Below are 26,939 nucleotides of genomic sequence, written 5' to 3'. Positions count from 1 at the left end.
AAGGTCCCCTGCACACGGGCGAAAAATCCGCGGCGAGATTTACCGCAGAATTTCCGCCCGTGGAAGCGGCCTTTGAACACAAGTGCGCTGGGATCACAGATCTTGTATGGTAAATGACGTTAATGCTTTTCAATAGGCAATACACACCAAAATTGGAAAATACAGCGATCTATTCAGACATCACTTTTTTTTCCCTTTCTTATACGGAGCACAAATTAGGAACAAAATCTGATGGCACAAAAAGACCACACAATCCATTTAGGGTTAATGCCCACGGCTGGATTACCGTCGCGTTCTACGCGGCGTAAATTTGCGGTGTTCCCCCGCAGCTATTAGGTTCTGTTGAACCTAATAGCTCAGTGTTCATGCTGCGGAATTCCACAGCGTGAGATAAACTGCGGCATGTTCTAAATGCTGCGGGAATACACGCGGCCGACTTCCATTGTAGGCAATGGAACCTGGCCGTCACGCTATACTCCCGTTGTAGCACAGCGCAAGTATAGCGTGAATACGCGGCCCCGTCATCTGACACTGCTGGTGCATCACGCGCTGTACTGCGAATGCGCACCGGCCTGCCATGTGGGACACGTACGAAGGATCTGGAGTGGTAAGTTTGGGGTTTAGAGGGGAATAAGGAGGGGGGATTGGGGGTGGGAAGGGGGGAGGGAGGAGGAGAGCGCCGTGGCTTTATTAGCTTCCTAATAAAACACTGAACTACAGTTTCTATTGTTTTGACCTTTTATCCAGTAAGGCTATATAGTTTTCCATGCTGTAGATGTTACCTCAAGTGACGGCTTGGGAACGCTCACTCCTGTATAAGTTGTGGGGTGTTATCTTGTGAGCGAGGTTGACCACTGGCTAGTAAGTCACTGGCAGAAATCACACTCACACTCAATGCAGAAGCCCTAAACACATATCCAACAGGTCAGTTCAATGTTTTTTAGCTTCCACGAGATACGAGAGCCAAAGACCTCATGAGCCCAGGTGTGAGGTGCTAACTGAACCCTAGAGGACTGGCACCACTTGTTTTGGACTGATGGTAGGTTTTGTGGGTGGCACAGACCCAGAGAAGCCATGGATCCCAGTCATCAATAATGCCCTGTGCAGGTGGTGGTTCCATACTGGTGTGGGGGTCTGTTACCACAAGATTGTTTGAGTCCACTGGTTCACCTAAGCATATTGACTGATGCCCATTACGCTTTACTGCTTGGGGACCATTTACAGCCCTTTCCTAGACTCCGGCTCCTGCTCTCTGGCGCTGTCGCACCTCCAGTGATGGCCGGCCCCGGCCCAAATACATTATTAGGTATTAATAGCTACAGTACACAGCAAATGCCCAAGTAACATGATAAATACTGCATATTTTAAGGTCCCATATCCTATAATGTGCATAATATGACATATTGACTTTTCACGGACGCAAGAAAAACGTAGGTGCGAGTGGCCCAATGTAATTCAATGGACTTTCAGGACTGGTATTACATGTATACAAAATACGTGTGTGATACGCAGCCCACATACGCCCGTGTGAGTGAGCTATCACAACTAACATTACAATTCATTGGAACAGTAAATGTCCCATAATCTAGAAGACAGCAAAGTGCCGAATTATTGGATTTTTCATACATAGGCAAATGTGGATCTGCCTTACCACACACCAGTTTGACAGGGTTCTCTGAGGAGGCAGAACTTGGAGAAACCTGGTTTTCACCCTCGACTCCTCCAAATGGGATTCAGTCTTCGCTGCGGGTCCCCAAGCCATTAATCACAGAGATAGTCCTGGTAGTATGGCTGCTGATGCTGTACAGGGCTGAGGCGCAGTACCCAATTATGTGAGCAGATGCGTATACAGAGGAATGGCTATGGACAGTGCTGCCAGCACAAGTGCAATAATGAAGTCCAGGTATAAGGTGGTCAGGGCCGGCAGCCATAGCAAAGTCAAATATATAGAACAGAGGTCAGAGAGCACAGAAATCAGAATAGTCAGGAACACAGGCAAAAGATCAGAACCTGAATACACAAACTGGGGCTCTATCACAATGACTATAAGGGACCGATTGATCAGGCATTCTCCATGACGGGAGGATGTCTAATATAGCTGGGGATTGCTGAAAATTGTAGGGGGTAGAGAATAGTGGAGCGCGCTGGCCCTTTAAGAAAGGGGTTGGGGGTGAATGTGAGTCCTACGGGCAGACAACGAGGAAGCAGAAGCGTGCAGCGCATGGACTGTAGTAGACATTTGATTACTTCTACAATATACTGAAATACTTCAGTATTGCAGTATATTGTATTTTTTAGGCATTCTATCAAGCCATGACACAGGCAAATCTTAATAGGCAGAAATACAAGGTAGTGCTGAGAGCTTTAGCAAGGCCCCAGGCCGAGATGACACACAAGACACCCTGTGATCTCACTGCACAGGGCATTTATGAGGCAGAAGCAGCACCGTTTTGCAGTAAGGATATTTAAATGCCGTTGTTAGAACAGATACCAGTATCTAAGAGGTTAATGGCTGCAATTTGTGTTCGCTCCAACTGACATCCAGCCACAATAGCTACGAAGACAATCTACACGTGCCATGCATGGAGCAGGCTTAGATCCTGGGCCCACTCAATTCAAACTCCGTACACATGTCACCAAGGGGTTAATACATTTAACACCTTTAAGACTAAAAAGGACCTTTTAAACGCAACGATTATGGCCCACAACTTGTTCAAAACTGCCGAAAATGATCAATAATCGTTACGTGTAAACTCGGGCAGTCGTGCTCTATTTGTCAATCATTTAGCGTGGGTTTTAAGCCCACATAAAAAAAAACCATAATTTGACCACTCAAAAGACGTTCCATTTGAAATTAATTCGTTTAGTCTTTTAAACTGCTTGCTGACTTGAATGTACTCATTGTGTTTGCCTTACATATATAATGAGTACATTGTTTACTCTGCTGGGAGAAGACAATGGAATCCTGCTGGCCAGATAATTCCTCGCATAAACACACGCCCACCTGAGAAAACAACTCATACTAAATTCACTTTAGCTAATGAGGAAATGGAGATGATTAAACGCCATTATCTGTACATGTAATTTTATGCAAAAATGTCAGTTCGTTCAGTCGTACAACTGCTTCAGCAATAATCGTTGCATGGAAAAGGGCCTTAAGTGCACTCAAAGACAGCACATTGACATACACTGGCATGTCCTACTTCTCGTCCATGAAGGACAATCAGTTGTGTAAAAAAAGTACATATGCATATACTCACAGGCCTATAATGGGGTCGGGTGCTGTGGATTAACCTGACAGCACATGGCCCCAAATATGGTAGTGTGCAAAAGGCATTACTTAAACATACTTTTGACTAAAGCCCCATTTACACGAAATGAAAGTCGGGCAATCGATGCCCGACACTCTTCCCCGCATGTACTCGCTCCCGTGCTGTTGCACAGGAGCGAGTATTGTTGCCTCGCAGTGGGCCAGCTGCAGGAAATTTCTCTCCTCTTTCTCCCCTAGCTCTCTCCATTCACTTAATAGTAGCCGTTCAGTACTAAACGGCTGCTGTTTACACTAAAAGATCGTTTATGCAGCAGCCGTTCAGTACTAAACGGCTGCTGTTTACACTAAAAGATCGTTTATGCAGCCTAAACAATGACAGATGAGCTGAACGATGATCATACAGTGTAAGCAGCAGCCGTTCAGTAGTGAACGGCCACTGTGTTAAGTGAATGGAGAAAGGCGGGGGAGAGTGAGGAGAGAAATCTCCTGCAGCCTTCCCTCCCCCCTGCTGGTCGCTCTGTCAGAGAGCCAGCGATACTCGCTCCTGTGTGACAGCACGGGAGCGAGTATGTGCGGGGACGAGTGTCAGGCATCGGTTGCCCAACATTCTCCCCGTGTAAATGGGGCTTAAGACTCGTTTAATAGTCATCCTCAGAGATTCTTATTTAGGTTTTAGTGTCCCGGTGACTGCAGTACGGCGGACAACTCTAAAACGCCTCCAAAGATGAAATGTCATTTTAATTAAAAAAGGATTTATAAGCCCAGGAGAAAGGGAAGGCTTGGGGATGGGGGAATGGGGGGTTGGGACAGTTTAGGTTTATTTAAAAAAAACACACAAAAAAAAGAATAAACCCCTACACATTCTATATATCATGAGACACCATCACTGAATTTTGCAGATTTTATTGCACACAAGAACAAATTATTACCGAATGGCATGTTCCAAAGCTAATAACTCCTCACAATCTGTGTCCTTCACATCCTCAAAGAGAAAATGAAATGGTCTGAGGCTATAAAACACAAAGACCTTGATTGTCTTCACCTGTGCTGGGCTCCTCAATCCTGGCGGCTACTGTAATCGTGTTCACAAATATTTTACATTTGCAACATTAACCAGCAGATTATATTTTATGAGCAGGAAATGTAACCTTTTCTGTACAAAGTCTGTACTTCCATTGGTGAAATTGGTTGGATCTGATTACGGTTTTTTTCTAATCCCTTTAGGCTAAAAAACACATTTAGTTTTTGATGCTGTTTGACGTGCAGTTTGAACAGGTGGGTTCACACGGGTTTTTATGGCTTATCAAAGCAAGAAATCCTTCCTTTAGGTGTTCCTTTTTTTTGTTTTTGTTTTTTAATCCACTTATAGCTTTAACTCCAAAATTTGCATGCAAAATCTGTGTGCGAAACATCCTTAACACCACTTGTTGGGAGTCAAAGCCAGAATTTGATCTAGCAGGAAGGAGAAATTAGTCCTTTTATACTTCCTATTTAAGACCCACTATGGACTTTGGCACAAAAACTGTATCAAAGCAGCTGTTGAGTAATGGGTGCCCTGGTCCACAATTGGAGGTTTTGTGCAATTGCATAGTCTCACTGGAAGAGAGTAGAGAAATTCATTGATTCCAGGATCTAATATCCAATTAACGCCTTGTTTGACTTAAAGTGACCTTCTGGTTTCAGGAAAAAACTTCTGTCCTGGGAGTGGAAGGGGTATATTGCCTCCAGTTGACTTTCTGTTGCCCCTCTGATCCATCAGTTCCATGTCCCTTTTTCGGCCATCCAAGATGGTCCACGCAATCTTCAGACTACCAACTTCCTACAGTGCATTGGTTATGTTAGACTACCAATGAACTATACGTGCTCCATCATTGGCTAGAGCTGCTCAGATGATCAGCATTGGCCAATTAGAAGGCTATGCTCAGTGTTCATTAGGAGTTCGAAAACTTCTGTGGTCATCTTTGATGGCTGAAAATGAAGCTCAGAGCTGGTGGGTTGGAGGGACAGCAGATAAGAACAACTGCAGGTAATATACCCCCTCCATCTCCTGTCACAGGACAGAACTTTATCCTGAAATTGGAGTGTCATTTTCATGCCGGTATTGATGGCCTTCCATCAATAAGTCAGAAAATTGCCCCCATACTCTCTGCTAAATGACAATAGCCATTATCTGGAAATCCCCAAATATACAATTCCAGTGAACCCTAGCTGAAATCCAGGAGATCCAAAAAGTTGACAGAACTGGCAGTAGTATTGAAGATAAACTAGTTAAATTACTATGGTCAACTTGCTTCCCCGACCTCAATACCTAGATACTCTGCAACCAACACGACTAATCTCATTTTCTTTAAAGCAACCTTCTAGACGTGGGCAAACAAAGATGCCCAAACAATTTCTTTACTTGATGCATACTGTGCATTAGTGTAACATCTTACCGACGCTGAAGGGAGCCTGCAGGAGTAGTAGCCGCGCAGGGCACTAGAGAGTAGTCAGATGGAAGCCAGGAGTCTGTAATGGGGAGTCTGGGTTGCAGTACAATGGATGAGGCGGGTAATGTAGTCAGGATGAAAAGCCAGGAGTCGATATTGAGAAGTCTTGTAGCAATAGCAGGCAAGTAGAAGCTGGATCCAACACTCTGGAGCAGAACAATCTCACGCTTAGGCTTTATTCCCACGAGCGCATATATGCTACCCATGTGAAGCATTGGTTTCCAATGCAGCCGTTCACAAGGGCGAATATACGGCACGTATATACGCTGAGCCAAAACACAGTTCTGGAACTATGTTTTGGCTAATATACGCCGGCGGATCCTATAGACTCCTATGGGAGCAGGGAAAGAGAATGGAGCGGCAGGATTTTTGCAGCGTCAAATGCTGCGAAAAGCTTACAGGTGCCTTTATATAGGCACTGTAAGGCATCCCAAGGATTTTGACAGAGCGAGGGTTTTCTGGGGTGTAACATTTTCGCTAAAAACAACGCTCGCTAAAAAGTCATGCGCTTATACGGAGTAGGCGTGAAAACATAAAACCGCCCTTGCCATATATGCGCTTGTGGGAAAGAGCCCTTAGGAAATGGTAGGGCCAGGCTTACATAGGAAGAGTTGTACAACTGGGATCAGCGAACAAGGCTAAGGTATGCAGGAGAACTTGTTCGGCAAGCTGGATAGCTCACTGGGAAGAGCTACTGACTGCAGTACAGGAGGGCATGGGTTTGAGCCCTGAGAATTAGTATGCATTGGTAGTCTATTCATTGCTCACATGTAGTATCAAAGTAGGTGTAGTATCTTACAATAATGATGTCTATCAATGCACAGTATGCATGAGGTAGTCAGAGAAGCCAGCACAGCCATCATTTTTTGTCCAGGCCTGGAGTGTCACTTTAACTTTTCGTTACAGAGATAGTATATTATGTTATACCACCTTTTTAATGTTAAATTCTACCCTTTTTATTGGTTCATTCAATTGCTAGTTATTTTACAGTGTTATGGTACGCTTTTTTTTATGCATTTTCTGGTCAATGCAAATTTGAATATTCTGAATTTAGCCATTTACTAAGGCTTTTTATGTTGGTCATAGGATATAATTAGAGATGAGCGAGTATACTCGCTAAAGGCAATTGCTCCAGCGAGCATTGCCCTTAGCGAGTATCTCCCGGCTCGAGACGGAAGGTTCGGGTGCCGGCGCGGGGGAGCGGTGAGTAGCGGCTGTCAGCAGGAGGGAGCGGGGAGGGGGGGCGAGGGAGAGAGAGATCTCCCCTCTGTTTCTCCCCGCTCTCCCCCGCAGCTCTCTGCCCGCTGCCGGCACCCGAACCTTCCGTCTCGAGCGGGGAGATACTCGCTAAAGGCAATGCTCGCTCAAGCAATTGCCTTTAGCGAGTATACTCGCTCATCTCTAGATATAATCTTTCCTAGATTGTTGGTTTTAACAAAACTTGAATGTTTCTTTTTTTTTTTCAACCCCTCCAACCCTTTTCCTGTTTTTTGTCTTCTCTGTTCAACCTCCATTTATTTTAATTCATCGGTTCTATGTGGATAAAGTGTCAGATCCAAGTAGAAAAAAAACTTCACGTGAACCTGACAGTCTAATAAGCTGTGTGCACATGGCCTTATAGGAAGAGAGGACATTCATGATAAGAGTACAGAGATGCTTCAGCTGGTGCTCCAATTGGTCAATATGACTACATAGCATTTTTCATGCAGTTTCTAAACACATAATGACAAGTTTCTTGATAAGAGCCCATCATCACAATCCACTGCTGTGCTCTTTATGTCAGTGACAATTACAGTACAATCTCCAGAATCATTACCGCATGAATCAGACGACATGTTACTTCACTCCAACCATTTCATTAGGTTCAATTCCTCTGTGCTAACTGTAATTAGAGCTTACAGTCATATCCCAACCTCTCTTCTATTTAGGGAAAATTCTGCTAAGCCTAGAGCTGCAAACATAAATCATTTCAATACTGAAGGACCCAACTTCCAAGGCAAATGTATGCAGTATATACATGGGGTGAGCAAAAATATGGAAACACTGTACAAAATGCATGCCTTTAAAAAAAAAATAAAATAAATAAAAAAAAAAAAGGTCTTCACATGTCTTATGACTTCTTATAATCCCATGTAACTTATTTCAATAAGTCGAGGTAATATTACACAGATGCTGCTGGGCAGAAGTGAATATCTGCCTGGGCAACAAGGTTCCATTGGTCAGGGGTTTGAGCCACTCAGCAGCCATTACCAGCTGGCTCCCAAAACCCACCAGAGCAGGGCAAGAAGTGAAGTAAACACAAATTTGCTGAAAAAGCTCTCAGAAAAGCAGAGATCAAAAGGGCAGCTCAGTGCTAATGATTAAAATCCTATGCATTTCGTATGGCGTTTCCATATTTTTGTCCACCCCCTGTATATACAAATGCACTCTTTAGCTTCATTAACCCTTTTCAATATAGTATCGGGGACCCAGTCTGGCATTGAGATTTTCCTACATAGCTCTGATGTTAGGCAAAGTCTGACACATTTCTTACGCCATGCAGGACAGAGCTCCGTTGTTGTAGGCTGTTTTGCAAAGGGCAATATAGATATGTTACACGCATTGTATGCAGTTATTGGCTGCCTCTGTATGGCACTATATTACAGAGATGGATTGTCTATTATAATAGAAATGGAGTCCTATTATATAAATGCATGCACTATCAATATATACATAAAATTACAGGATTACTATAAATGATCTTCCTGATGTGCAACACTGATAACTCACATTGACTTTTTTAAAAGTTGCTAATAAAATCATCAGGACTGATCATTTTTATGCGTTTCTGTTGAGTAAGGCTGCCTGCACACAAGCGGGAATTCTGTGGCGGGATTTCCCGTGGAATTTCAGCCGCTGGAAGCCTGCATAGGATTGCGTTTACAAGCGCAATCCTATGCAGACGGCCGCGATTTGGCCGCGCGAAATCTTGCGCGGCAAACAAGTCGCGGCATGCTCTATTTCTGTGCGGGGCTCGCAGAGCCCCACACAGAAATGTCACTCACCCGCCGCCGGCTCTGGTCTGCGCATGCACATCAAACAGCCGGAGCAGCGGGCGAGTACGCGCTGGTCCCTGCAGGCGCTTGGGTCGGGTCCCGCGGCGAGAATCCTCGACGCCGGATCCGACCCCCCGTCTGCAGGCGGCCTAACTAAGGAATCCACAACGCGCTTTCCCACCCGAAATAAAGAGTTGGGGAGTGTACGGGTGGCAGAGACATTGGATTGGAAAGAGTTAATGCTATCCTAATCGAGACTTCCACTACTTAAGAGCATGCAATCCTTCTCCTCAAAAATTGCTCTTCGTAAATCAGTTACCATTCCTACAGTGCAGATTTCAGTCTAGTAGATCTGCACCAAAAAGCATGCCCCCCCCCCCCAACATGTACATACAAAACCTCGAAAATCATTAAGCAAAAAGGAGGATTCTATTGAGAATGGGCTTCAAATTATACACAGCCGCTGCTAAGACCTTGATGCCTGGGCACGAGAATTTAACCGACACGCCATGCTGACCCAACTCCATTCTTCAAGGATGAACAGACTGGATTGACTTAGAGCACTGGAAAGGAAAGGTCCGCTTCCCATGACTGCTCAGATTTTGGACTTGCCTGCAAAATGCGATACGTTAACCGGCTTGTGTTGAATTTTTTCAAGTGTTCAAAAATGTAAACTCATGGGTAGATGATAGCCTGGGAGCTGCGGCATCTGGGAATTATCACACATATCTATTTATGGCATGTATACTCGAGACTTCTGCCATTCAAGGCACTATTCTAAAACCCCCAGCATAGACGAGACTGCTCGAAGCGGCCAACAAATGGGCTTTTAATGGGCCAGTAAAACCAGCAGGAAAAATAAAAAAGGCACACGGGGCTTCCAAGTGACAACAAGCCAACCTGAACAATCCAAGGTAGACCGCTATTACTCATAATTAAGCTCTAATTACCTTCAGCTCTAATGTACTATAAGCAATTAAAGGAGATAGCAGCCGAAAAGGGTTTTTAGAGAGGCACGGTTCTGCTAATGATCTATCATGGAGGCTTTGCGTCTAAACATTCAGACAAAAAGTAGGCTAAAAGCATCATCAATTAGACACACAATAGGGAAAGAACTGCAGGTAAGATCTGGCTTGCATTCTAGAATTCTTAAGATGTTTGACAAAGACATCTGCTTGGAACGATGCTCAAACAAGTCATGGGAAAGAACTAGTAGTCTAGAGACCCAGAAAATGTGATCGGTGGATTTGATTTACAGGCAAAAATCCTATTACATTTAGATCACTGGTACTAAAAAGAGAGGGTCCCATTAGGCTAGTTTACCATCTAATCCATAGCAACAAGGCAAAAATTCTTCAACTCATTCATAAATAGCAACCAGTACCTCTGTATAGCTTAGCTTGCAGGGCGTCTTGAGTATCATGGCAGCCTGGGGCCTTGTGAAAGTTCTTAGGACTGCCTTGTATTGCTGCTTATTAAGCTGTGCCTGTGTTGTGGCTTGATAGAATGCCTACAAAAACATAGTACACTGCAATACTAAAGTATTGCTGTATATCATATAAGCAATCAAATGATTGCAAGTTCAAGGCCACTACTGTCCATGTGCTGCATGCCTTGCTATGGCCTCTGTCTGTAGGACTTACATTCACTTCTAACTGCTTTCTTAAAGGGCCAGTGCATGCTCCGCTCTTCTCTTCCCCTGCAATCGCCAGCCAACTCCAGCTATATTTCCAGGAATTAATACTTCTTGCTCATCCTTAGGATATCCAGCATTAGTGTATTATCAGTGGAGGTCTCCTCCCGGGCCCATACTACTTGCTGGAGTGTCACAGCCTATAGTTGCATCGCAGAACTCACATTTGTAATAACTTTACCCCTATAACTATGTTTTAACTAGCAAACTGTACTGAGGTGGTAATTGCCCAGCAAAAAAAGAACACATCTGGAACTCATTAAGACTAATCCGCCATTGCGAGTGCAAAAAGTACAGTAAAATACGCTGGTGCACACGCAATAAAAGCTGTTCATTCTGCAAATTGCTACGCTCATACGTGCGCAAATACGCATCCACTGAGGTTGTAGTTTAGAGGCACCATCCGTATGCATCTTTACGGGGTTAGAGAAAAGGATTCATTGTGCAGTGAAGCCCTCTCTAGGAGACCACCTTTATCCAGGCCAGTTGTCCTGCGTCAGATTCAGTGCCACCATATGTTATACTGTACATACTACGCCTCCCCACAATATCACTTTTCGGTGGTCCTCTCAAGAGAGCTTTGATAGTAGCTCAAACAAACATTAAAATATATAACATCGCATAGAAGCTGGAAATGGTACCATATTGCTAATCATCAGTAAATCTAAATCACAGAATGACTCTTTGTGCATCTCACCACATGGAAGCACGGGACACGCAACTAGGAATCCCATGTGAGTGGGCTGTTTGACCGTCTTCTATATAGATTTGTATGGGGCCTTTATTAGTATGAAGCACTTTCTTATCTATCTGTTATGATTTATTGCAGCTCCATGATGAACCAGGGTTTTGGAGGGCAACCCAGGGAAACGCGTTGGAGAGATTATATAGTCTTTACAATGTACATATGACTGATATATGCAGACCCTTTGGGGGACTTTGAGATGCCATCTAGCCATTTATATGCCTATGGCTGCCTGCACACGAGCGGAAATTCCGCGGCGGGATTACCCGTGGAATTTCCGCTGCTGGAAGCCTGCATAGGATTGCGTTAACAAATGCAATCCAGAAATGTCACTCATCCGCCGCCGGCTCCGGTCTGCGCATGCACCGGCTGCCCGGCAAGCCGGCACATCAAACAGCCGGAGCCGGTGGGCGCGGGTGAGTACGTGCTGGTCCCTGCAGGCGCTCGGGTCGGGTCCCATGACGAGAATTCTCGCACCATTTCAATGGGACCTTGCACCCCATCTACGATGTCCTGTACGCACCCCGGACACTGAGGTGAGAGGTCAGTGGTCACAGGCTCAGCAGCCACTGCCTGTAGGAACGCTGCCCAGCCCAAGGCCAATAGGGGTGGGGGGGTTGCTATTACTATTTGGACTAACATGGGGGAAACTGTTGCCACTGGGGCCACTATGGGGATGACTATTAGGGCTCGTTCACACAGGCATAATAGCATTTTAGTCGTGCAAATATACAAATACAATGCGTATTTGGCAACGCAAAAAACCCAAAGTAGTTTGGTTTTTTTGCGCTGCCAAATACGCATTAGATTTGTATATTTGCACGACTAAAATGCTATTATGCCTGTGTGAACGAGCCCTAATAGTCATCCCCATAGTGGCCCCAGTGGCAACAGTTTCCCCCATGTTAGTCCAAATAGTAATAACAACCCCCCCACCCCCACCCCCCACCCCTATTGGCCTTGGGCTGGGCAGCGTTCCTACAGGCAGTGGCTGCTGAGTCTGTGATCACTGACCTCTCACCTCAGTGTCCAGGGTGCGTACAGGACATCGTAGCCGGGGCAGATGGGGTGCAAGGTCAGCGGTCACAAACTGCACTGATGCCATCGGGGCAAGTAGAATGCCTGTGAGGTTTGCTGCACGGCCAGAGGGCCACATAAAACAAGATGGCGAGATGGATTCGGCCCGCAGGCCTTGTGTTTGACATGTGTGATTAAGCTGAATACTCAATAGAATATATCAAGAGAAGAGCAGATATAGCAGCGCCAAACCGGAAGTTTAGCATGCCGCTTTTATGGTTCTGTTGTGCGGCTACACAATTTATTTAGCATGACTGCCGCCATTCACTTTGGATGGCAGTGTAGGTTACGCAAATAGCATAGCCGCACCTCCCTTGATTTTGTAGGGTGCCAACATGCATTGCATTAGCACTTCGAGAAGCCGACGTATGCTCACTGACCTGTTTTTCTGGCAGGACTGACATCAAGATTTCATATACACATTTGTACTTTAAGAAAACCTGTTGTGATCACCATAATTTGAAGAACGTCTGAAAATGACTACGTAATGGGAAAATACATGAAGATTGCAAAAAGTATGGCATTTCCACAAACGGCAGAATCCGTCAGAAGGGAGTTCACAAGTATCAGGCCAACCGGCCCGCAGCAAATAAGCAGTCATTTATCTTATTGAAATGAAGAAAAAAAAATTGTTCCGCACTTGCAACTTTTGGAAACTTTTGCCAAAAATTGAAAGGACTAAAAACGGAGACATTTTGTATGTGTATTACCAAAATGCCTTTTCTTGCTGCAGTGAAACGATCATCAACGAGCAGAAGGATTTAATCACATAATGATGACTGCATTTATAAACAGATTGCAGAAAGAAAAGTTAGGAAAATATGAAGTAACTTACCTTTTACATTTTCAAGCTCTTTCCTATAAGAAAACACAAGAGCAAGTTACAATCAAAGACCAGGCTTTTTGTAATTTATTGTAAATGCTTAGAATTAGAGATATTTATAAAGAAAAGTCCTGTCCTGTACATTCAACCGTGAAAACCTCTGTGTGGAGATACTTAGGGCTCCGGTCCACGGCCGGGATTTCGCCGGCGAATCACGTTGTTGGAAGCTTTCCATAGCAACGGCCCGTGACCATGAGCAGAGAATCATTGCGATTCTCCGCTTGTGGCCGGCAATTTGCAGCATGCAGCGAATTGCCGCGATTCTCCGCAGTCAGCCTGTCAGATAGGCTGACAGCGAGGACCCATCTGTTGGCTCCTGTTCCCGAGCGGCGGCGACCCGCTGCGGGATACCACAACGCCCGTGGACATGGGGCCTTAATCAGGTGTATTGCTGTCAAATAGACCTTGTTTGGTTTTAAATATCCACACACACACATTAATAGATAGATAGATAGATAGATATATATATCTATCTATCTATCACACACACACACTTAGAGAGGAGTAGATGTATAATAGGATGCCACCTAAATACATAGACAGAATTTTTCTTTTACTAGTCCCGCCACCTAAATTTGTGCATTTTATGCAAACGTGATTATGCCAAAGTTTCCTTGTTCAGTCTCAAAATTTACTGGTGCCTAAAAGGCCCTTGCATTTTTGGATTTGTTCAAATATTGTTAAAAAGGGGTATTCCCATCTCAGGAATCCCATTCTGAGGTGTTCCAAATTTCCAAATAAAGCCCTCGCCCATTAGATGCTCCGTTCTCCTGATGTTCTTTATTGCCTTTTCAAGTTGTTTTCTGTTTGTTGCCAGGGAAACCAGATATTGCTGCTACGGAGCAGAGGTGGCCGGAACTTGTAACTCCGACTGTAATCACCTGGGTGGCTGCACTCTCAGGGGCAAACTAGCCCCTCAGCTCCCCGCCGCCACTGGCGCTGCACACCAAGCTCCTCAGCTCCCCGCCGACACTGGCGCTGCACACTAGCTCCTCAGCTCCCCGCCGCCACTAGCTCCTCAGCTCCCCGCCGCTACTGGCGCTGCACACTAGCTCCTCAGCTCCCCGCCGCTACTGGCGCTGCACACTAGCTCCTCAGCTCGCCGCCGCCACTGGCGCTGCACACTAGCTCCTCAGCTCGCCGCCGCCACTGGCGCTGCACACTAGCTCCTCAGCTCGCCGCCGCCACTGGCGCTGCACACTAGCTCCTCAGCTCGCCGCCGCCACTAGCGCTGCACACTAGCTCCTCAGCTCGCCGCCGCCACTAGCGCTGCACACTAGCTCCTCAGCTCGCCGCCGCCACTAGCGCTGCACACTAGCTCCTCAGCTCGCCGCCGCCACTAGCGCTGCACACTAGCTCCTCAGCTCGCCGCCGCCACTAGCGCTGCACACTAGCTCCTCAGCTCGCCGCCGCCACTAGCGCTGCACACTAGCTCCTCAGCTCGCCGCCGCCACTAGCGCTGCACACTAGCTCCTCAGCTCGCCGCCGCCACTAGCGCTGCACACTAGCTCCTCAGCTCGCCGCCGCCACTAGCACTGCACACTAGCTCCTCAGCTCGCCGCCGCCACTAGCGCTGCACACTAGCTCCTCAGCTCGCCGCCGCCACTAGCGCTGCACACTAGCTCCTCAGCTCGCCGCCGCCACTAGCGCTGCACACTAGCTCCTCAGCTCGCCGCCGCCACTAGCGCTGCACACTAGCTCCTCAGCTCGCCGCCGCCACTAGCGCTGCACACTAGCTCCTCAGCTCGCCGCCGCCACTAGCGCTGCACACTAGCTCCTCAGCTCGCCGCCGCCACTAGCGCTGCACACTAGCTCCTCAGCTCGCCGCCGCCACTAGCGCTGCACACTAGCTCCTCAGCTCGCCGCCGCCACTAGCGCTGCACACTAGCTCCTCAGCTCGCCGCCGCCACTAGCGCTGCACACTAGCTCCTCAGCTCGCCGCCGCCACTAGCGCTGCACACTAGCTCCTCAGCTCGCCGCCGCCACTAGCGCTGCACACTAGCTCCTCAGCTCGCCGCCGCCACTAGCGCTGCACACTAGCTCCTCAGCTCGCCACCGCCACTAGCGCTGCACACTAGCTCCTCAGCTCGCCACCGCCACTAGCGCTGCACACTAGCTCCTCAGCTCGCCGCCGCCACTAGCGCTGCACACTAAGCTCCTCAGCTGCCCACCGCCACTAGCGCTGCACACTAAGCTCCTTAGCTGCCCGCCGCCAGCGCTGCACACTAAGCTCCTCAGCTGCCCGTCACCTCTAGCGCTGCACACTAGCTCCTCAGCTCCCCGCCGCCACTAGCGCTGCACACCAGCTCCTCAGCTGTCCGCCACCACTAGCGCTGCGCACCAAGCTCCTCAGCTCCCCGCCACCACTAGCACTGCACACTAAGCTGCTCAGCTCCCCGCCGCCACTAGCGCTGCACACTAAGCTCCTCAGCTGCCTGCCGCCACTAGCGCTGCACACTAGCTCCTCAGCTGCCCGCCGCCACTAGCGCTGCACACTAAGCTCCTCAGCTGCCCGCCGCCACTAGCGCTGCACACCAAGCTCCTCAGCTGCCCGCCGCCACTAGCGCTGCACACTAAGCTCCACAGCTGCCCGCCGCCACTAGCGCTGCACACTAGCTCCTCAGCTCGCCGCCGCCACTAGCGCTGCACACTAGCTCCTCAGCTCGCCGCCGCCACTAGCGCTGCACACTAGCTCCTCAGCTCGCCACCGCCACTAGCGCTGCACACTAGCTCCTCAGCTCGCCGCCGCCACTAGCGCTGCACACTAAGCTCCTCAGCTGCCCACCGCCACTAGCGCTGCACACTAAGCTCCTTAGCTGCCCGCCGCCAGCGCTGCACACTAAGCTCCTCAGCTGCCCGTCACCTCTAGCGCTGCACACTAGCTCCTCAGCTCCCCGCCGCCACTAGCGCTGCACACCAGCTCCTCAGCTGTCCGCCACCACTAGCGCTGCGCACCAAGCTCCTCAGCTCCCCACCACTAGCACTGCACACTAAGCTGCTCAGCTCCCCGCCGCCACTAGCGCTGCACACTAAGCTCCTCAGCTGCCTGCCGCCACTAGCGCTGCACACTAGCTCCTCAGCTGCCCGCCGCCACTAGCGCTGCACACTAAGCTCCTCAGCTGCCCGCCGCCACTAGCGCTGCACACCAAGCTCCTCAGCTGCCCGCCGCCACTAGCGCTGCACACTAAGCTCCACAGCTGCCCGCCGCCACTAGCGCTGCACACTAAGCTCCACAGCTGCCCGCCGCCACTAGCGCTGCACACTAAGCTCCACAGCTGCCCGCCGCCACTAGCGCTGCACACTAAGCTCCACAGCTGCCCGCCGCCACTAGCGCTGCACACTAAGCTCCTCAGCTGCCCGCCGCCAGCGCTGCACACTAAGCTCCTCAGCTGCCCGCCGCCACTAGCGCTGCACACTAGCTCCTCAGCTGCCCGCCGCCACTAGCGCTGCACACTAAGCTCCTCAGCTGCCCGCCGCCACTAGCGCTGCACACCAAGCTCCTCAGCTGCCCGCCGCCACTAGCGCTGCACACCAATCTCCTCAGCTGCCCGCCGCCACTAGCGCTGCACACTAAGCTCCACAGCTGCCCGCCGCCACTAGCGCTGCACACTAAGCTCCACAGCTGCCCGCCGCCACTAGCGCTGCACACTAAGCTCCACAGCTGCCCGCCGCCACTAGCGCTGCACACTAAGCTCCACAGCTGCCCGCCGCCACTAGCGCTGCACACTAAGCTCCACAGCTGCCCGCCGCCACTAGCGCTGCACACTAAGCTCCACAGCTGCCCGCCGCCACTAGCGCTGCACACTAAGCTCCTTAGCTGCCCGCCGCCAGCGCTGCACACTAAGCTCCTCAGCTGCCCGTCACCTCTAGCGCTGCACACTAGCTCCTCAGCTCCCCGCCGCCACTAGCGCTGCACACCAGCTCCTCAGCTGTCCGCCACCACTAGCACTGCACACTAAGCTGCTCAGCTGCCCGCCGCCACTAGCGCTGCACACGAATTAAAAAAAAAAAAAAAAAAAAAAAAAAAGGAACTGAAAACCTGAGAGAAAAATCGCAGCATGTCCTATTCCAGTGCGGATTCTGCGCAGACAGCTTCCAATAAAAGTCAGTGGAAGCCGTCCGATCCGCGGCACTTCCGCAATGACATTGCGCATTGTCACGGATTCTGCGTCATTGCCTAGCAACGACTGCGGACAGGTATGCAGGGGTCACTGGTCGGGTACAGGGTCGGATTCCGCTGAGGGATCCTGCATGCGGAATCCGACCTGGCAGTGTGTATTCGGCCTAAGGGCCCTTCTACACGGGATGATAGTCGGGCAGTCATCCAGTGATGATCGCTCTTCTGCTTCTCACACAGCAGTGAGCACTGCTCAGTGAATGAAGGCAGGGAGAAGCGGGGATCGCGACAACTACCTGCCTCCATTAACAATAAAAATAAATAAAAAGGCAGTCAGATGAATTGCCTGTTTACATAGGCCGATCGCCATTTGAAACTGAATGACGAATGAATTCTAGTTCATCGTTAATTATTCGGTGTAAATACTATTCAGATTCATAAAATCCAGTAAGAATATGAGTGTAAAAGGGCCCTCAGCCAGCAGCTCCTAGATGTAATGCTGCCCCCTCAGGCCAGAGGCTCCACCTGCCACATGGTAGATACTTCCTTAAGAATAATTAAAGCGTCACAATTTTTCTTAATCATTATGTAGCTATCCTCCTACTATAAATAAGTCGGGTTACTCTGGTTAGTCATTTCTTTGTCTGAATCTCCCAGTCTAACTTTTCCTCAGATGGTCATGTGATCTCAATTCTGACTAGCTCATATTTACTTGGCGTTATGCATTCATTTTCTAGTCAGATGCTTAGTTTGTGTGAAGCTGTTACATGGATCTACTACTGACACTGCCTGCAGGGGAATACAACAGACCTGTCTCAGTTACTGACGATCACAGATCTACTGTCACACAGCTATAATAGAGGACATTACAGCTCATCCTTTTGGCTGTAAACTTGTGGTCTGTAGATTTGGGTGAATATGGAAGATAACGATAATTAAAAACTGTCCCCCCCCCCCCCCACTCAGCAGGCAGAATGGTATAACCTTAGCGAATACCGTGCTAACGCCTCATGGAATATATGTGGCACAAAGTAAAAGATCTCAGCTTTAAGACGGTGCCTGATGAGCATCAAACAGGGGGCTGCACTTCATGGAAGTGACAGGAATACACAGAGTAGACCTCTATGGTGTGACAGACAATCAGGAGAGGGGGCAGGCATGGAAAAAAAATAAATCAGTTTTTGCTGGAGTGGCCCTTTAAAGTAAAGCAACTATCAAGCTGTTCTAAACAGTTCCAAGAAGCTGTTTACGGCTTTGAACATTGCTGATGAATTTCCTGAAGAATTTCCTGAATTTCCTAGCAACAGGGAGAAAAAGGAGGACCTCAATCTAGCCAGAGGTTCAGCAATCTCCAAGCAGTTGATGATGCAGTAAAACGTGGCTTTTGTTGATTGTCTTCAACCTTTGCATTTTATTATTCCAGTATTCGAGGGATTTACCAAGATTTACTTTTATCACCCATCTACAGGAAAAGTGACAGAAGTCTGCTAGGTAGTGGTCTCACCGGTGATCCTGAGAATGGTGGTCCTGTGTCCATCACTATAGGCTCAGTGCACCAACCTCCACTAAAGCAAAGTTGGAATGGAGTTGGAATGGAGCCTCTGTTGCACGTCTGCCATGCAATAGAGGGCTGATGGGAAATCGCCAAGTACAAGTGCTCGGCTATCCCTGATAGTCCTATTGAAGATGAATTGAGGGGCACCGCGCATGCGGGACTGCTGCTGCTCTACTCAATCTTCTCCTCAGTGTGAGAAGGGGTGGGGGGGGGGGGGGGGGGGGGGATACATGGGACCACCATTCTTGGCATTAGAGGTGAGACCACCACTGATCAGACTTTTATCACCTATCCTATGAGTAGGTGATGAGATAAAGCTTGGTAAACCCGTTTAAAATAAAAATAATGGAGTATAGGACATTAGTATGCCAATGAAATTTTGAGTCAAGTAAAAAGGTAAAGTTCCCCGAGTCATGACTGACTCCTCGGCATTTCCTTGGTAGATTGTTTTTGCGGCTGCCTTCCCCACTCATCTTTTAGCCTTTATAAGGTTAGAACCTCAACAGCATCCTCTGCTTCCCCTATAGTTAATCCTGGTTCAGACACAACTATCATCGCTCAAAAAATCTTTTGAGCGATAATCGTTGTGCGCTTTTTACAGCGCAAGGTGATCGCTCAAACATTGAGCGATCACCTTGCGCTCTGAGTAGGGGATGCAGAAGACAAGCGGGGCCACTTGTCTTCTGCATCTCGCTGTTCTCTGCTCCCAGCTGTTATACAGCCAAGCACTCCGAGCGGGGGAGAAGAACACAGCTGGACAGCTGTGTTCTTCATACCCCACCTGTCTTCAGGGAGCGAGATACAGGTGAAACAATAGTATCAGCTGTATCCCGCTGTGAATTCCTGAAAGATCAGCAACTGCTTAATGAAAACTGCACTATGTCAGTGCAGTTAGACACAACGACTATCGCTCAAAAGATGGCTTTTGAGCAATTTTTGAGCGGAAATAGTTGCGTCTAAAAGTGCCTTCACGCTCCTGGTGGGAAGAGAATCAGCCCACTCTCTTCATAAGTCTACTCAAGTAAACACTACAAGGCTTCTTTGGTAATAAGCGGATCACACAGTATCCCATTGCTGCGACCCCAAGGGAACAATTATAATCTGTATCTGGCTCATTGTTGGTCCAGAGGAAGGCAAAAAAAAACAAAGGGAAGAGGGTTTAAACAGGCTGAACTAGATGGACCTTGTCCTCCTACAGCCCAACATACTATGTTACTATGTATCTGAGGGCCAAATCAGACAACTAATGTAGCTGCATTTTAGCATCTGTATTAGGCCACAATTTCCAGCTTTACTGTAGGTCTCATTACATCAAAAGGCACACAACGCGCCGTAGATTCAGGTCACGAAACTCACAGCTGAGCCGCCGTAACACGGACACAGTATAATCCAATGCAGATTTTTCTGGGCGGATTCCACGGCTAAAAACCCCATCCGAGCCAAGACCTCGCGCTGTGTATACACACACACACGAATCTATCCCCGTCAATGGGAAAAGTCCTCATGTGGGATTATCTGGTGCTATTCCGTTTGGATCTGCATTAAGTGACGCGTCCATACGTAAATCAGTAGTAAAAAAAAAAAAAAAAAAAAAAAAACACGGCAGAAATGTGTCTTAACTGCAGATTTCTGCCATAGTTTTTAGACATAGAAAAAAAATAAAAGTCAACAGATTCTGCTATGTGAACATGCCCTAAGGCCTCATGTCCACGGGGAAAATCGGGCCCGCTACGGATTCTACATGTAGAATCTGCAGCGGGTCCCTCCTGCCCCGCGAACATGAGCGCTGAAAATACAAATAAATGAGAAAAAACTTACCTCCGATCCGCTCCGTTTCTTCTCTTCGCGGCGGCGTCATCTTCTCTCGTCGCGGCCGGATCTTCATTCTTCGGCTCGGCGGATGTGCACGATGACGTCGGTGACGTGCCCCGCGCATGCGCCGGGCCGAAGCAAAATGATCTGGCCGCGGCTGAGAGAGGATGGCGCGGCGCCGAAGAGAAGAACCGGAGCGGGTAAGTAAAATGTGATTTTTGTGTCCCGCGGATCCGGACGGCTTCCATAGGCTTCAATAGAAGCCCGCGGGAGCCGTCCCCGCGGGAGACCCGCATGAAAATGGAGCATGGTCCGGATTTTTTCATGCTCCATTTTTTTTAAAATCACTTTTATTGACGATCCGCGGGTATTTATCTACCCGCGGGTGGTCAATGCATCCCTATGGGGTGCGGATCCGCGCGCGGGAGAAGAGTTAAAATCCGCTGCGGATTTTAATTCTTCTTTTCCCCGTGGACATGAGCCCTTAATGCGGGAAAACTGAGCCGTCTGAATTAACCCTTAGGTGTTCAATCACCCTGCAGCACCACGGACATTGAAAATACTCGTGTGTCCATGCAATGCCTCGCCAGGTCCTCCATAGCAATCTTTGAATTCCCTCTCCCCGGTCTGCATGAATGAAGGTACCCCCCCCCCCCCCCCCCACGACTCAGAATAGATCTTTGCATTTATTATCAGTGTTGGAATTGAAATATAATAGTCTATTCTAATGAAAGAAACTTTTTTTTTTATACTCCACTGCAATGAGAAGAAAAAAAAAAATAGCACATGCTTCAGGGATTATCCGGCATACAGCAATTCACTTGTGGAACAAAGAAATGACAAAGGGCACCAGAAAGTAGAATTCTCTCACTTCCTGCCTCCTAATCCTGAGCACAAAGCACAAGTGTTACAGACAAAAGGAGGCTAATTTTATCACGAATTAAAGGGTAGCTCAGCCTCGTCCCCAATACGTCAGGATACAATTAGGAGGTAAGAGCCGGTTCAGGGAGGTTCCCACATTAGAGACCCTTTCTGTACTTGTGTTTTATTGCATAGGAAGCATCCATCAACCTAGAAACACCCCCCCCTCCCCCCCCCTCCACAAGTTACTAGTCTCCAAATACTTTGAATATATTTAATTCTCCTCCATTATAAAGGCCACTTGCAAATTTATTCAAATGCAAGAAAAGTTTGCACATTACCAAATGAGGAGGTTTGGATGTCTAAGAAAGGCAGGTTAGGGTGCTCTAAATATAATTTGGTCCTTGCAGATTACTTAATATATCTAAGTCATTTGCAAAAACTTCTTTAGATGAAAACTACTACTGCCTGTGGGGGAGGCAGGACACTTACACTGTTATTAGTGGGTTCAAAGTAGAAATACCATGCACTAGTTTCCCAAACTCTCCTAACCCTTTCCAATCCACTGTCTGACGTCTGAAGACATTCTGATTCAAGGCTGTACAGCTCCGATGTCAGAAGACATCCAGCAGGGTATTCTTACTGTATAATTCTGGCTGCTCTGTTGTCGGGGGGCCTCTCCAGCATAACACATACTGCAGTACTGGCTCTAGCCAGCAGATGGTGCCATTGTAAAATAGCAGAAAGAGAAAGCCCCCTAGGAAACCCTGAATCCAAAATTGGATTGCAAAGGGTTAATGGTGGCGGAAGACTATGCACAGAATGATGGAACTTAAAGGACATATGGGGGGGGGGTATTTATTAAGGCCTTTTTACACTGAATAATAATTGTTCCAACAAGCGAAAATAAACGACAGTCGTTCAGTGTAAACGCAGCCAAAAAGCGATAAATCGTTCGCTTTTCGTTCATTGTATGCAGGTATAAAAAGCATCGTCGGCTCGTTCACTCATCGTTAGGATTAAGCAGCGCTCGTTCAGTCCTTCTCTGTCACTTATACAGCCAATGAACGACTATTTGAACGAGCCAACGATGTATCTGACGTATAAACAGGCGACATCGTTCCCCGTACAAATGACAAATCTGCTCGTCTAAACGGACTTGTTACTGTTTGTACGCCAGTTTTATGACATACAAAAGTGACAGTTGCTACCTTTTGCGGGTTTAAGCTCTTCAAAACTGAGCAGGGCCTAGCGTTAAGAGACACGGCTGCACATGTCCCATCACATTTACTATAATGTAAGCCAGAGGGCTTATTCAGACGACCGTATATCGGCTGGGTATTCACACCGGCGGATATACGGCATCCCTCTCTGCAGAGGGAGGAGGCTGGAAGAGCTGGGATCAGTGCACTGAGCTCCCGCCCCCTCTCCATCCCTCGGCACTACTTGCAATGAGAGGAGGCGGGGCAGAGCCAAGTTCCAGGACTTAGCTCCGCCCCAGTTCCGCCCCTCCCATTGCAAACAGTGCCGAGGGGCAGAGAGGAGGTGGGGACGGGGCGGGAGCTCAGAGCACTGCTCCAGGCTCTTCCAGCCTCCTCCCCTTACAGAGAGGGACGACGTATATTGGCCGGCGTGAATACCCGGCCGATATACGGTCGTCTGAATAAGCCCATAAACTGGCACATATAGAAGGAACAAACACTGCCTAGAACTGGCATAGGTTTCCATCTGGAGCCGGGAGGCTCCACCAGATGCGACTAATGTATTAAGAGGCACAAGCTTATTACATTTGTCACAGATACTCCATATGTAGGAACACCAGTTCAAGCAAATCTGCCCCATGCGGACATTCACTTTAAGCTGTGTATACACAGTGTTAATTTAATCCAGCTTTCTATTCCTTATTTCCCCTAATGGTGGCTATCTACATAAAGGCCCATTTACACGCAAAGATAATCTTTCAAACTATTGAAAGATTGAAAGTTTAAGCGATTTTGCATAAAGTACTAATGGGCACTAATGCCCATTAGTACTTTATCAGCTTCATTTGCATGCAAATGAGCCTCCAGGAGCTGCTTGCAGAACTCAACAGGTGGACTGAGCTCTGCAATTAGCTCCAATGTTCTGGCATGGGCTGTCAAGAGAATAGAATGTAATCTCTAGCTCCCGTGCAGATAACCGCCTGCAGTCTGTTTTCTCGTTGGGGCTGCAGAGAGAATACAATGTTATCTCCAGCTTGCAGTCTGAAAGATGGATTTTAAGCTCATCTAAAAAAAAAAAAATCATCGTTCAGATAAAAAGTGCACGATGGTAGCATTTACAGGCAACAATTATTGCTCATATGCCATCATTTTAACGAATTTTGAGCGATAACCGTTGTGTTAAGGCCCATTTACACGCATGTAGTGACTGGCAGATATCCATCAGGGGTATATGAGGATCAAAAACTTTGATAATATTGACGCCATGGAATACCATGGCAATTGCTTCTATGGTTAGTGCTTATCTGGGCTCCACTTCACGGATCAAAACAGTCTTGCCCATTCTGTAAATGTAAAGTAGACAATACAAAAGACTGTTCGATCCCCATGTCAGTTTATTTTACCTGGTTCAGAGGGGGTTAAGTCATCACTGTTTTTGAGTGAAGAAAAAAAAAGAATGGGTATGGTCCGATTTCTACTGCTACAGGGGTGGTCTCTCATTTTAGAGGAAGTTTACATTTCAAAAATAGATTGAGAGAGACGAGCCAGAAAAATGAGCCTAAAATAAAATGTTTATCACATAGCAGAAAAAGGATGCAAAAATACCCCATCAAAAATAGCAGCCACGGGACAGGAGTGTCATGAAAAGTTGGCACACTGGTCGGCCGAAGACTTTTTATGTTACACCACTTCATCAGGAAATTTTCTTAAAGAGGATTTCCACTTGAAACATTAGAGGGCCGTATACACCGATGTGTCAAACGTCAAGGGACAGCAATCCATAAACGGATTATGAAGCGGCGTTGTCAGCTTGGGAACCTCTTGTAAGTGAGGGAGAACACTGGCCAGTATGCTCATGGCAAGGTGATGTGACATGATTCTGGGTGCCAGACGGATGGGGCATTCCATTTCTGCAGTGCAGTGGCCGTCCACAGGTGCTTAATGATGGCAACCACTGATGTCGGACTAAAACTGTCCATGCAAACAGACAAGTGACTCCAGCACAAATCACATCCACTCAACGCAGGAGACCCCACATGTATATACCGCAGGTCAGCGCAGCGTTCTTTAACTCCCATGGGATATGAGGGCAGAAGACACACCGGAGTGCAAATAGGTTACTACCACAACACCGGTGCTCCAGCTGGCCACGTGAGGTTTCCAACTGGACCCTAGAGAACTGGCAATATATTGCATGGCCTGATAAGAAACAGTACCAATTGTTTGGGGCTGATAGAGTTGGTGTGTGGTGCAGACCCCAGTTGTCAACTAGGCACTGTACAAGCTGGTGGTGGTAACTGGTGTGGAGTGTGTTATGATGTTGATTAGGCAAACTAGAGGACCCAACGCAATCGTTGTCTGGTTCCCGCTTTATTTAAAGGGGTTGTCCCGCGGCAGCAAGTGGGTCTATACACTTCTGTATGGCCATATTAATGCACTTTGTAATGTACATTGTGCATTAATTATGAGCCATACAGAAGTTATAAGAAGTTTTTCACTTACCTCCTCCGTTGCTAGCGTCCTCGTTTCCATGGAGCTAATTTTCGGCATCTAATGGCCAAATTAGCCGCGCTTGCGCAGTCCGGGTCTTCTTCTTTTCTCAATGGGGCCGCTCGTGCAGGATGCCGGCTCCGTGTAGCTCCGCCCCGTCACGTGCCGATTCCAGCCAATCAGGAGGCTGGAATCGGCAATGGACCGCACAGAAGCCCTGCGGTCCACCGAGGGAGAAGAATCCGGCGGCCATCTTCAACCGGTAAGTAAGAAGTCACCGGAGCGCGGGGATTCAGGTAAGTGCTGTGCGGTTTTTTTTTTAAGTCCCTGCATAGGGGTTGTCTCGCGCCGAAGGGGGGGGGGGGGGGGGGGACGGGGACACAACCCCTTTAACTACTTTGGGACCATTTGCAGCCCTTCATTGACTTCGTATACCTTCACAATGAGGAGATATCTCAGTAGGATAATGCACAGTGCTATTGGGCTCAAGCTGTCTAAAACTGGTTAGACTATTGTGGAGTTTTCTCAACTTGAGCTGAAACGAGAGTTTATGGGATGCAGTGGAGAGGTCCATTAGCACCCGAGATCCTGGCATCTATAAATCCCATGGAGCTATGGGTGCTAACTAGACGGCACAGCTTAGCATCTCTCAAGACATCAGCTGTCCACCGTAGCCATGGCAAGTTGTTGCACTTCGCCAGGCTAGAAGGGGTACTCCACTATATTAGTTCCGGTCTCATGACTTTTGACACCTCAGTGTATTAGTAATGAATACGATGCCCTAGTGTAATTGCCAATCTTTGATAATTACCGCATTTTCAAATCAGGAAAAGCAAATATAAGGCCGGTTTTACATCTGCGCCAGAACCCCCCGCGGAGGTTCCGTCGCAGATCCGGCTGAAAGTACCAGAAGACAAAGCTCTGCATGCAACACTTTCTTTCACCCAAAAGCTGCACATCTGGGTGGAAATCAGACAGACTCCATTGTAGTCAATGGGGTCCATCCAGCGCTGTTCAGTTTCGTCCAGAGCCACATTCGATCGGCGGCAGGGATCCCCTTTTCCTGCTCCCTGAACGGAGTGACACCACCCGAATTTCCATTTGGGCTAAGCTACTGGAAGTATTATTATTTGATTCCCTGAGGTCTAGGATAATACGTGGTGGCCTGGTGATTTAGTATCTAAGGCTGCCGTGATATCTTACAGGGTCCTGAACATGTGTGCATCACATTTAGCTTCCCTACCTGCTTTACACAGATGATATAGACTGGCATCGGCCGGGTCAAACAGCTCTATGATTGGGAGAGTACTTAACGAGCATTTAGCCCCATCATAAAGGCAAGGGTCATGCGGATCTGCCGCTGGGCCCTCTGCATCTGGGCTATAAGACACAGACTTTGACCAACATGCTGAAGTATGTGTCACATAGATGTAGTAATCTAATATCTTTCCTTAAGGCCGGCTTCACATGGGCACAAGCGCATTTTCACATGCATTCGTGTGTAGGTAGTTTACTGTATTTTTGCGTGCATGTTCTGCATATTTGCATGCGCAAAAAAAACAAAACATACAAGCATGCTTCCACTGATTTCAATGGACAATTATGTTAAGTTTAATATGTGCCATTTTTGTGCAAAAATTGCACCATGTGACTGGACCCATTTAATCAATGGGATCTATTGATTGCATCCTGCGAGTGCAAACTTTGCA

The 26,939-nt window shown here is 47.8% G+C and overlaps 1 protein-coding gene across 1 annotated transcript in view; it reads right to left on the bottom strand.

The window, feature by feature from the left end:
* Window positions 1–26,939, bottom strand: part of DTNBP1 (dystrobrevin binding protein 1) — a 95,451-nt gene that overhangs the window by 44,075 nt on the left and 24,437 nt on the right. Inside the window, exon 7 of the mRNA XM_066579387.1 lies at window positions 13,146–13,168. Within this exon, the coding sequence (XP_066435484.1) occupies window positions 13,146–13,168 (23 nt within the window). The remainder of the gene's footprint in view (window positions 1–13,145; window positions 13,169–26,939) is intronic.

Source organism: Eleutherodactylus coqui, chromosome 9 (assembly GCF_035609145.1).
Source record: "Eleutherodactylus coqui strain aEleCoq1 chromosome 9, aEleCoq1.hap1, whole genome shotgun sequence".
Taxonomy (NCBI): Eukaryota; Metazoa; Chordata; class Amphibia; order Anura; family Eleutherodactylidae; genus Eleutherodactylus; species Eleutherodactylus coqui.
This window is presented reverse-complemented; position numbering and strand designations above follow the sequence as displayed.